The sequence below is a fragment of the Carcharhinus amblyrhynchos genome, unplaced genomic scaffold, assembly GCF_965287045.1.
Source record: "Carcharhinus amblyrhynchos unplaced genomic scaffold, sCarAmb.v2.hapA scaffold_374, whole genome shotgun sequence".
Taxonomy (NCBI): domain Eukaryota; kingdom Metazoa; phylum Chordata; class Chondrichthyes; order Carcharhiniformes; family Carcharhinidae; genus Carcharhinus; species Carcharhinus amblyrhynchos.
Window position 1 is genome coordinate 24,770 of NW_027650114.1, and position 12,477 is coordinate 37,246.

At 50.4% G+C, this 12,477-nt stretch overlaps 1 protein-coding gene across 2 annotated transcripts in view; it reads left to right on the top strand.

Annotated features, from left to right (window-relative positions):
- Positions 1-421: 421 nt before the first annotated feature.
- LOC145339268 (NMDA receptor synaptonuclear signaling and neuronal migration factor-like) overlaps positions 422-12,477 on the top strand; it is a 98,184-nt gene continuing 86,128 nt past the window's right edge. For both annotated transcript variants that reach the window (XM_080183677.1, XM_080183678.1), the window contains exons 1-2: positions 422-610; positions 2,373-2,440. In XM_080183677.1, the coding sequence (XP_080039803.1) occupies positions 540-610; positions 2,373-2,440 (139 nt within the window). In that variant the 5' untranslated portion in view covers positions 422-539. The remainder of the gene's footprint in view (positions 611-2,372; positions 2,441-12,477) is intronic.

The following is a 12,477-nucleotide window of genomic DNA, read 5'->3' on the forward strand; positions in this document are numbered from 1 at the left end:
TATCTTTTCTCTCTCTCTCTCTTTCCCCTTTCTCTCTACCTTCCCCTTTTTTCTTTCTCTATCTATCCTTTTCTCTCTATCTCGCCCTTTCTCTCCCCCTCTATCTGCTCCTTTCTCTCTACCTACCTCTCTCTCTCTCTACCTTTCCCCTTTCTCTCTCTGTCTATCCTTTTCTCTGTCTTTCCCCTTTCTCCCTCTCTATCTGCCCCCCTTCCCTCTCTCTCTATCTCTCCCCCCACCCCCTCTCTCCCCCGCCCTGTGTTTGCTGTCTCCTCCCCTGCTCTGTGTGTGTGTCAGTGCGTCAGTGGCTCTCTCTCTCCTCCCATTTGGCTGTTTGCAGTCTCTCTCTCTCTCTCTCTCTGCCCACACTCTCTCACACTCACTCACTCTCTCCCAGCTCAGTCTCCAGGCGGAGCCGGGCAGCCGGGCTGATGGGAGGAGGCTGCGGGCTGCAGGCGGCACTCAGCACCGGGACCCTGGCACTGCCTGGCATGCTCCAGGAGCTGCCCCTCTGACTGCCATGCCTCCCCGTGCCCAGGATGGGAAGCGCTGTTTCCAAACGCAAGGCGCCGCGGGGCAATGCCATCTGCTCGGCGGAATCCAAGGTTAGGTAAGTGGAGCCGGGCAACCGGGGCATCCCCCTGCTGCCAACTCACCGCCCACCGCAACTTCCCTCCGAGTGCCAACTCGGGTCGCTCACTTGTTGGAGTTGCTGCTGTTAAAGTTTCCCATTCAGAGCCCACCCGGTCCCCCCCCCGCCCCAGTCCCCCACTCTCAGCCCTTTAGGAGGGTAGGAGAGGGGAGGGTTAGTGCACTGGCTCAGCCCTCACTGAGAGGCAGGTTGCTCCTTACTGAACCACCACTGGGATCTGACTTTGTGCTGGGGCTTGTCTCTCTGCCTCTCTCCCCCCTGTGTGTGTGTGTGTGTGTGTGTGTCTCTGTGTGTATGTGTCTCTGTGTGTATGTGTGTGTCTCTGTGTCTATGTGTCTCTGTGTGTATGTGTGTGTCTGTGTGTGTGTGTGTCTTTGTGTCTATGTGTGTGTGTCTGTGTGTGTGAGTGTGTGTGTCTGTGTGTGTGTGTCTCTGTGTGTATGTGTGTGTGTCTGTGTGTGTGTCTCTGTGTCTGTGTGTGTGTCTGTGTGTGTGAGTGTGTGTGTGTGTCTCTGTGTGTGTGTGTGTGTCTCTGTGTGTATGTGTGTGTCTGTGTGTGTGTGTGTGTGTGTGTGTCTCTATATCTGTTTGTGTGTGTGTGTCTCTGTGTGTATGTGTCTCTGTATATCTGTGTGTGTGTGACTCTGTATATCTGTGTGTGTGTGACTCTGTATATCTGTGTGTGAGTGTGTGTCTCTGTGTGTGTGTCTCTGTATATCTGTGTGTGAGTGTGTGTCTCTGTGTGTGTGTCTCTGTATATCTGTGTGTGAGTGTGTGTCTCTGTGTGTGTGTCTCTGTATATCTATGTGTGTGTGTGTCTGTCAGTCTGTTCTGTATCTTCCTGCTGCCCCATTTTCTCACCCCCATTTTATTAACACTGGTCCCTTCCCCTCTGCTATTCCTTAGCTTTGTGTGTAATCTCTCTGTATTGTCTTTTTGTGTCTCTCTCTCTTTCTCTCCCTGCGCAAACCTCTCAGTTTTCTCTCTCTACCTAATTGCCAAAGCCCACTGTCTCAGTCCCTGCCCCTCTCTCCCCACCCCGATACAATTTGCAGCCTGGAAATTCACGAGGGCTAATATCAGATCGGTAGTATATATTAGATTGGATCAGATTATATATTGTATTAGATCAGATTATATATTATATTAGGTCAGATCAGTTTGAATGGAGTTGTTATTGTATTTGAATCACAGGGGCTGTGTTCGCAGAGTCCTGACCTGGGCTTGGTGCAAAGAGATTCTGCCTTAATGCCACAGTTTTATTTTATCTCCACTCTTGTGAGGGCTGTGTGTGTTGGCTCTTTCTGCTATTTGTCTCTCTCTCTCTGTCTCTTCCTCTGTCTTGTCTCTCTGTGATACACACCACACTAAGTTAAGAAGGTTTAATTCCACCCAGGTCAGGAGGTCTTTATCCTGTGTTTTTTTATCTTTATCTCGTGTTTTTTTTAATTAAAACACTTCACGATGCAGCAGGCGGAATGTGTTTTGGTGCCGGGTGGGCAGTGTGCTTTTAGCTTTAATTGAATCACATTTACAATGCTGCTTGGACTGATGGGCTGTTTGTGAACTATCAGTGTCCCCTATTAGCCGTGGGTGGGCTGTATCCTCCTTGTATTGTAATGTCAGTTCATCTCCCCCCGCCACTTTCTTGTGTAGTTTTGTGACATTTCTTTTCCTTCTCTCACTGCCCTGTTGCTGTGCTGTGGATTTGAACGTGAAGGGCAGCACGAGCTTTTGGAGAGTGTCTGTCTCAGGGTGAGAACAGTTCCAGCAGTGCCAAGGTTCCAGGTAAGAGAACAACTCTCGCTTACTGTGTATCGGGGAGAGAGTCGCACCCCCCCTCTTCCCTGCCGTCCACCCAAACCCCCCCTTCTCACCCCCCAAACCCCCCACCCCTCTTCCCTGCCTTCCTCCCAAACTTTCTCTTACCACTCCCCCCAAACCCCCATCCCTCTTCCCTGCCGTCCGCCCAAACCCCCCCTTCCCACCCCCCAAACCCCCCATCCCTCTTCCCTGCCTTCCTCTCAAACCCCCTCTTACCACCCCCAAAACCTCCTACCCCTCTTTCTTGCCTTCCTCTCAAACCCCCTCTTACCACCCCCCAAACCCCCCATCCCTCTTCCCTGCCTTCCTCTCAAACCCCCCCTTCCCACCCCCCAAACCCCCCATCCCTCTTCCCTGCCGTCCGCCCAAACCCCCCCTTCCCACCCCCCAAACCCCCCATCCCTCTTCCCTGCCGTCCGCCCAAACCCCCCCTTCCCACCCCCCAAACCCCCCATCCCTCTTCCCTGCCTTCCTCTCAAACCACCCCCCCCAAACCCCCTCCACCCTCCTCTTCCCTAGCTTCCTCCCAAACCCCCTCTTACCACCCACCCTCCAAACCCTCCTCTTCCCTGCCTTCCTCCCAAATCACCACCCTTCTTGCCCCCCCCCCTCAATCCATTCCCCCGCCCTCCCCCTTGTCTCCATTGCCGGGAGAGTGGCTGAGAACACAGCTTGGGTGATGTATATTGTGCTGGGTGTTGTTTGTGGTGCTGCTTTTCTCTCTGTGTCTCTCTCTCTCTCGGGATGTCCCCTGGCCCTTATCATCAGATTGTTGTTGATTCCCCATTGTGTTCCTGCCACATGCACAGGACTCTGTGGCATTTTTTCGGAGTGGTACACTCTGGGCTGGGATCTCAGTGAGATTTCACCCGAGTGTGCCTGAGAGACACGGGGGTGCGGGGGGTTAAAGAACAGGGTATAGGCCATTTGTACCCTCCCTAGACCATTCTGCAATGAATTGAATATCTGTCTCTAGTTATCTCCGTGCCCCACAATCAATCTCTGTTTCTCAGTGTTCCCCTTTTGAATTGGCTGTTTCTAGAGGGAGAAAGTTCCGTATTTTCACCGGCTTTTGTGTGAACAAGTACTTCCTGATGTCGCTCTGGAAGGGTCTAACTCAACAATAAAGATTGTGCCTACTTCTTCTGAACTCCCCCACAAGAGGAAACAGTTTCTCTCCATCTACCCCGTAATCTTAAACACCCCAATTATATCATCCGTCCACCTTACAGTGACTGCAGTCCTACTTGGAATTGAACTATCTTAGCTCTAGAACATAGAACATTCCAGCGCAGTACAGGCCCTTCGGCCCTCGATGTTGCGCCGACCAGTGGAACCAATCTAATGACCCTCTAACCTAAACTATTCCAATATTATCCATATGCCTATCCACTGACCATTTGAATGCCCTTAAAGTTGGCGAGTCCACAACTGCTGCAGGCAGGGCATTCCACGCCCTCTGAGTAAAGAACCTACCTCTGACATCCGTCCTATAATTACCACCCCTTAATTTAAAGCTATGTCCCCTCGTGTTAGCCATCACCATCCGAGGAAAAAGGCTATCACTGTCCACCCTATCTAACCCTCTGATCGTCTTGTATGCCTCAATCAGGTCACCTCTTAACCTTCTTCTCTCTAACAAAAATAACCTCAAGTCCCTCATAAGACCTTCCCACCATACCAGGCAACATCCTGGTAAACCTCCTCTGCACCCTTTCCAATGCCTCCACATCTTATAATGCGACTCTGGCACGGTTCTGGTGAATCTGCACTGTAGCTGTCTTCAAGGTCAAAATATCCTTCATGAGGTGGTTAGCACCGCTGCCTCACAGTGCCAGGGGACCCGGGTTCAATTCCAGCCTCGGGTCACTGTCTGTCTGGAAGTTTGCACTTTCTCCCTGTGTCTGTGTGGATTTCCTCCGGGTGCTCCGGTTTCCTCCCGCAGCCCAAAGATGTGTGGGTTAGATTGATTGGCCGTGCTGAATTAACCCTAGTGACAGGAGGATTAGCGGGGTAAATACATGCGGTAACAGGGAAAGGGCCTGGGTGGGATTGTGGTTGGTGCAGACTCGATGGGCCGAATGGTCTCCTTCTGCACTGTAGGGATTCTATGAAGTATGTTGCCCAGAACAAGGTCTTCTAGATGGGGTGTAACCAGAGCTTTATGTAACTAGAGACCCTTTTACATTCCATCCTTTTTAAGATTAAGGCTAACACTCCATGGGCTTTTAAAATTAATGTTTCTACCTGTCCACCAGGTGTTAGTGCCTTCTATACATTGCCCCCTGAATCTCCTCGATCCTCAGGACTAAACAGCATTGTAACTCTGAGAGATTGTACGAATGTGCGAGAGAAAGAGGCAGATCATAGAATCATACAGCATGGAAGCTGGCCATTTGGCCCATTGCTCCTGTACTGCAGGAGCAGCTATACACAGTCTCACACTCCCACCTTTTGTCTGTAACTCTGCACGTTTCTCATCTCCAAGTACCTGTCCAATTTATTTATAAAATTCTCTATGGAATCATTTTCCCCCTTCTTTTCAGCTAGTGTGTTCTAGATCCTAAAAATAATGAATGTAAAAAAATCTCCTCGTCTCCCTTCTGATTGGGATTGGGTATCAGTCAGGTTGTGTGAGACTGTGTGTGCGTGCGTGACTGTGTGTGTGTGCGGGTGAGACTGTTGTGTGAGACTGTGTGTGAGAGATTGGGTGTGCGGGTGAGACTGTTGTGTGAGAGACTGCGTGTGAGATTGTGCGTGCGTGTGAGACTGTGTGTGCATGTGAGACTGTGTGTGCATGCGAATGTGTGCGTGTGTGACTGTGCGTGCGGGTGAAACTGTTGTTTGAGACTGTGTGTGAGAGATTGTGTGCGCAGGTGAGACTTGTGTGAGAGACAGCGTGTGAGATTGTGCGTGTGTGTGAGACTGTGTTGAGACTGTGTGTGCGAAACTGTGTGTGCGTGTGAGATTTTGCGTGCGTGTGACATTGTGTGTGCGTGTGAGACTGTGCATGTATTTGGGACTGAGCGTGTGTGAGACTGTTGTGTGTGTGTGTGTGTGTGTGTGTGTGTGTGTGTGTGTGTGTGTGTGTGTGTGTGTGTGTGTGTGAGACTCTGTGAGAGACATCAGCCGGGACTTTCTGGCTGTTTGTGCTAGCGGTGCACCCCTTTAGTGGGTTTGCTGGCAGTGTGGGGTGCAGGCACTGGGAAACCCCATTGGCAACAGCAGGGCCAGAAGATCCCACAGCCAGCAAATGTCACGCTGCCTCCCGCTGCGAGTGGCGATTGAGTGGAGATGTATATCTGTGAGATTATGTGGGCTGCACACGAGCTCCATGCACAACAACTGGCTCACCTCATTATTCTGTGCCGCTTGGACCAGCCAGTCTGGAGTGACCTGTGGAGGAGGGACAGTAATGCACAACTGTTAGTCTGGAAACAGGAGTAGAGGGAGACAGTCAGACACAGCTTGTGATTCCTTACAGGAGAGGAATTTACTCATGTCACTCTATACTTTTGCAGAGTAAGAAATAACATGTGCATTAATGTAGCGCCTTTTATGACATAAGGCTGACTCAAAGTGTTTTAGAATCAGTGTAGTGTTTTTAAAATGTAGTTTCCTTTGTAATGTAGAAATTGTTGTAATAGTGGTCAGTGTTGTAATGTAGAAATTGTTGTAATAGTGGTCAGCGTTGTAATGTAGAAATTGTTGTAATAGTGGTCAGCGTTGTAATGCAGAAATTGTTGTAATAGCGTTCAGTGTTGTAATGGAGAAATTGTTGTAATAGTGGTCAGCGTTCTAATGCAGAAATTGTTGTAATAGTGCTCAGCGTTGTAATGGAGAAATTGTTGTAATAGTGGTCACCATTGTAATGTAGAAATTGTTGTAATACTGGTCAATAGTGTAATGGAGAAAATGTAATAATGATCAGTGTTGTAACGGAGAAATTGTTGCACTAACGGTCACCATTGTAATGTAGAAATTATTGTAATAGTGGTCAGTGTTGTAATGGAGAAATTATTGTAATAATGGTCACCATTGTAATGCAACAACCAACTTGCGCTCATCAAAATCTCACAAAGAACGCCACAGTAACAAGCGGGTGATCTGTTTTTAACTGACGCTGGTTGAAGGATAAACACGGGCCAAGGCTTTGGGAAAACTCCCCTGGTCTTCTTCAAAGTTCTGTCATGGGATTTTTTTCATGCCCCTTAAGAGAGCAGAGGTGGCCTTGGCTTGTCTTGTCCAAGGGACAGCACCTTTGACAGTGCAGCATCCCCTCAGCGCTGCAGGATTACCTGCTGGAGTTGCAGGTTAAAGTCCAACAGGTTTATTTGGTAGCAAACGCCACTAGCTTTTGGAGCACTGTTCCTTCAGCAGGTGGGTGGGAGTTCTGATCACAAACAGGGCAGATAAAGACACCAACTTAATTTACATGAACAACGGTTGGAATGTGAGTCTTTACAGCTAACCAAGTCTTAAAGGTACAGGCAATGTGAGTGGAGAGAGGGTTAAGCTCAGGTTAAAGAGATGTGTATTGCCTCCAGACAGGACAGTTAGTGAGATTTTGCAAGTCCAGGCAAGTCATGGGGGTCATGGGCATTCGGCCTCTGATCTTCGGGTAAGTGTTCTCCAAGGCGGCCTTCACAACAGCGCAGAGTCGCTGAGCACAGACTGATAGTTCCGCACACACAAGAGGACAGCCTCAACCGGGATCTTGGGTTCATGTCGCACTATCTGTAACCCCCACGACTTGCCTGGGTTTGCAAGATCTCACTAACTGTACTGTCTGGAGACAATACACAGCTCTGTAACCTGAGCTTAAAGCCCTCTCCACTCATTGTCTGTACCTTTAAGACTTGATCACCTGTAAAGACTCACACTTCAATCATTATTCATGTAAGTTTATATGCTCTGTTCGTGATCAGAACTCCCCACTCCACAGAACCCTACAGTGCAGAAAGAGGCCCTTCGGCCCATCGAGTCTGCACCGAACACAATCCCACCCAAGCCCTACCCCCATATCCCCACATATTATACCCACTAATCCCTCTAACCTACACATCCCCAGACACTAAGGGGCAATTTCTTAGCACGGCCAATCAACCTAACCCGCACATCTTTGGACTGTGGGAGGAAACCCACGCAGACATGAGGAGAATGTGCAAACTCCACACAGACAGTGACCCGAGCCGGGAACTGAACCCAGGGCCCGTGAAGCAGCAGTGCTAACCACCGTGCTACCATGCCGCCTCACCTGACGAAGGAGCAGCACTCCGAAAGCTAGTAGCGTTTGCTACCAAATAAACCTGTCGGACTTTAACCTGGTGTTGTGAAACTTCTTAATGTGTTTACCCCAGTCCAACGCCGACATCTCCACATCCTGACTGGCTGATAGCAGCCTGAACTCGGACAGTTCTGGGAATTTCCAGGGCTGGTTACACAGCGGTGAGAGAGTTTGGGGAATCGATCGCCTCTCACTCTGAGCGTTTAGAACTTTGGGAAAATACAAAGCCGGGAAGTTTGTGTGGAGCTTGGCTCAGGATTGTCCCGTCGAATCTAGCCCTTCCTCAGGAGATGGAGCAGTGGCGAATTATTTATCCGGGTGTGAACGATAAAAGCTGAATAAATACTGCACTGTTAGCAGTCGAAAACAATCCAGTGAGCGCTCTTCAGCGTAATTCGTTACCCTTCTGTTAGACACTTAGCTGAATGAAAAGTGGCCTTAGTGTCTAAACAGGTGCTGTGTAGAAATCCCACAACCTGGAACTGCCGATAGAGAGAGAGAGAGAGAATGAGAGAGAGAGACAGAGAGGTACAGTGAGGGAGAGAAAGAGAGAGAGACTGAAAGAGAGAAGGAGGAATGAGAGAGAGAGAGAAAGAAAGGGAGAGAGAAACTGAGAGGAGGAGGGAATGGGAGAAGGGGGAATGACAGACAGAGCGATAGAGAGAGAGATACAGTGAGACAGAGAGAATGGGAGAGAGAGAAAGAGAGAGACTGAGAGAGGGAAAGGAAATGAGAGAGAGAGAGGTACAGAAATAGGGAGTCAGAAAGAGAGAGACACGGAGGGAGACAGAGAGAGATGCACAGAGAAAGAGACAAGAAAGAGAAAGAGAGAGACAGACAGACAGAGAGATACAGAGAGAGAGAAAGAGAGAGACTGAAAGAGAGAAGGGGGAGTGAGTGAGAAAGAGAGAGAGACAGAAGGAGAAAGAGAAAGAGACAGAGAGGGAGTCAGAAAGAGAGAGAGTCAGAGAGAGACAGAAAGAGAATGTAGAGAGAGAGAGACAGAGCGAGACAGACAGACAGAGAGACAAGGAAACAGAGAGACTGAGGGAGGAGGGAGGGAAATGACAGGGAGGAAGGAAGAGAGAGAAAGATCGTGAGAGAAAGATTTTAAAAAAGGCAGAGATAGAAATTGAGAAAGAGATGGAGGGTGAAAGCAAGACTCAGTGAGGGAGATTTAAGAGATGCAGAGAGCTGTACTGACCTCTGGTGTATCCTAAATGCCATCTCTTCCCATGAGTTGGGTGTCAAACAAACAAAAAGGGAGCAGTAAACATCAGGAGGGCCAAAACCTCGCATCGCGCCACATAGATCTTTTAATATCCAAAATCAAAAGTCAGCAGGATTTCTGGTGAGAGCAGAGCCAGTAACAGGCGTGTACCCGTGTGTCCCTGTCCCAGTAACAGGCGTGTACCCGTGTGTCCCTGTCCCAGTAACAGGTGTGTACCCACGTGTCCCTGTCCCAGTAACAGGCGTGTACCCGTGTGTCCCTGTCCCAGTAACAGGCGTGTACCCGTGTGTCCCTGTCCCAGTAACAGGCATGTACCCGTGTGTCCCTGTCCCAGTAACAGGCATGTACCCACGTGTCCCTGTCCCAGTAACAGGTGTGTACCCGTGTGTCCCTGTCCCAGTAACAGGCATGTACCCGTGTGTCCCTGTCCCAGTAACAGGCGTGTACCCACGTGTCCCTGTCCCAGTAACAGGCGTGTACCCACGTGTCCCTGTCCCAGTAACAGGTGTGTACCCGTGTGTCCCTGTCCCAGTAACAGGCGTGTACCCGCGTGTCCCTGTCCCAGTAACGTGTGTACCCGCGTGTCCCTGTCCCAGTAACGTGTGTACCCGCGTGTCCCTGTCCCAGTAACGTGTGTGCCCGCGTGTCCCTGTCCCAGTAACGTGTGTACCCGCGTGTCCCTGTCCCAGTAACGTGTGTGCCCGCGTGTCCCTGTCCCAGTAACGTGTGTACCCGCGTGTCCCTGTCCCAGTAACGTGTGTACCCGCGTGTCCCTGTCCCAGTAACGTGTGTACCCGCGTGTCCCTGTCCCAGTAACGTGTGTACCCGCGTGTCCCTGTCCCAGTAACGTGTGTGCCCGCGTGTCCCTGTCCCAGTAACGTGTGTGCCCGCGTGTCCCTGTCCCAGTAACGTGTGTGCCCGCGTGTCCCTGTCCCAGTAACGTGTGTGCCCGCGTGTCCCTGTCCCAGTAACGTGTGTGCCCGCGTGTCCCTGTCCCAGTAACGTGTGTACCCGCGTGTCCCTGTCCCAGTAACGTGTGTACCCGCGTGTCCCTGTCCCAGTAACGTGTGTACCCGCGTGTCCCTGTCCCAGTTTTAATCAGAGTATCCCCACATTAAGCAGCATCATTGTGAAAAGCAGAGTGTTCCCCAGAGGCAGAATCAGCTGATATTCTATTTCCGTAGAACGCACAGCTCAGCTCGATATAAACCCCCTCCCCTAACATAACCGAATATCACTAAGGCAGCAGACTGCCGGCCCTGAGATGTGGGACTGTGCGTCAGTGAGTAATTGTCTTCCTGTTCAATCGTGGGCTTTGCTGACAAACTCAATGTTTATCCTCTATCTCTGAATGCCCTTGGTGGTGAGCTGCCTCCTTGAACCGCTGCAGTGCCTCAGGTGTAGGTACACCCACAGTGCTGTTAGGGTGGGAGTTCCAGGGCTTTGACCCAGTGACAGTGAAGGAACGGCGATATATTTCCAAGCGGGGTGAGTGACTCAGAGCAAGTGGTGACAGACCCAAGCATCTGGTGCCCTTGTCCTTCTGTGTAGGAGAGGTGGTGGGTTTGGAAGGTGTTGTTGAAGGAGCTTTGGTGGGGGATGACACTGCACCATTGGTAGAAGGACTGGATATTTAAGGTGGTGAATGGGGTGACTTATTAAGCAGCATCTCTATTCTGACTGGTGTCGCACTCTGAGTCCTGTTGGAGCTGCGCTCACCCACCGAGGTGGACAGCCATTCCAACACACTCCTGACTCGAGTTTTGTAAATTGTGGCCAGACTTGGGGGAGTCGGGAGGTGAGTTACTCACTACAGTATTCCTCACAGAGAGCAGTACAGCACAGGAAACAGGCCCTTCGGCCCTCCAAGCCTGCACCGCTCATTGGTCCAACTAGACCATTCATAAGAAATAGGAGCAGGAGTAGGCCATCTAGCCCTTCGAGCCTGCCCCGCCATTCAATAAGATCATGGCTGATCTGAAGTGGACCAGTTCCACTTTCCCGCTTTCTCCTTTAATTCCCTTGCCTACCAAAAACCTATCTACCCGTGACTTAAATATATTTAGCGAGGTAGCCTCCACCACTTCAACGGGCAGAGAATTCCAGAGATTCACCACCCTTTGAGTGAAGAAGTTCCTCCTCAACTCCAATCTAAACTGCTCCCTCCTTATCTTGAGGCTGTGCCCTCTAGTCCTGCTATCCTTTCTAAGCAGGAAGAATCTCTCTACCTCTACCCTATCCATCCCTTTCATTATCTTATACATCTCTATAAGATCCCCCCTCATCCTTCTAAACTCCAATGAGTGCAGACCCAGTCTTTTGAGTCTCTCCTCATAGTCCAACTCCCTCATCTCCGGTATCAGCCTAGTGAACCTCCTCTGCACTCCCTCCAAGGCCAATATATCTTTCCGCAAGTGCGGCGACCAAAACTGCACACAGTACTCCAGCTGCGGCCTCACCAGTGCCCTGTACAGTTGCAGCAAGACCTCCCTACTTTTATATGCTTTTACATTCATTTGTATCCCTCCATTCCCAGTCTGCTCATGTGACTATCTGGGTAAATCTTAAACCATGCCAGTGTGTCCGCCACCACCACCCTACTTGGCAGCGCATTCCAGGCCCCCACCACCCTCTGTGTAAAAAAACGTCCCTCTGATATCCGAGTTATACCTCGCCCCTTTCACCTCGACCCCTCGCGATCGTCACCTCCGACCTGGGGAAAAGCTTCCCACTCTTCACCCCCTGAGCTGCTCTTGTAGCCACAGTGTTTGTATGGCTAGCCCAGTTCAGTATCTGGTCAACGGTAACCCCCAGGGTGGGGTATTCAGCGACATTGATGCCATTGAATGTCATGGGGAGATGGTTAGATTCTCTCTGATTGGAGATGGTTAGTGCCTGGCATTTGGGTGTTGTGAGATTTACTTGCCAGCCCAGGATATTCTTCAGGTCTTGCTGCCTGAGGGTATTGACTGTGTCATTGTCTGAGGTGCTGCAAGTGCTAATCATTGGCGAACATCCCCATTTCTAACCTTGTGACGGGGGGAAGGTCATTGATGAAGACAGCTGGGCCTAGGACACTCCCCTGAGGGACTCCTGCAGAGATATCCTGGAGCTGAGATGACTGACCCTCCACAACCATCTCCCTATCTATGTTGGGTATGACTCCAGACAATGGAGGCCTTTCCCCCTCGTTCCCATTGATTCCAGTTCCGCGAGGGCTCCTTGATGCCACACTCAGCCCAACACTGCCTTGGTATCGAGGGCCGTCACTCTCACCTCGCCCCTGGAGTTCAGCTCTTGTGTCCATATTTGAGCCAAAGAAATCAGGAGCTGAGTGACCCTGGCCAAACTGAGTGTCGCTGAGCAGACTCTTGCTGTGTTATTGCTACGCTATTGAGAGCTCTGTCAGCTATACCTTCCATCACTTCGCTGATGATTAAGAGGAGACTGATGGTTTGGTAATTGGCTGATTTGGGCTTGTCC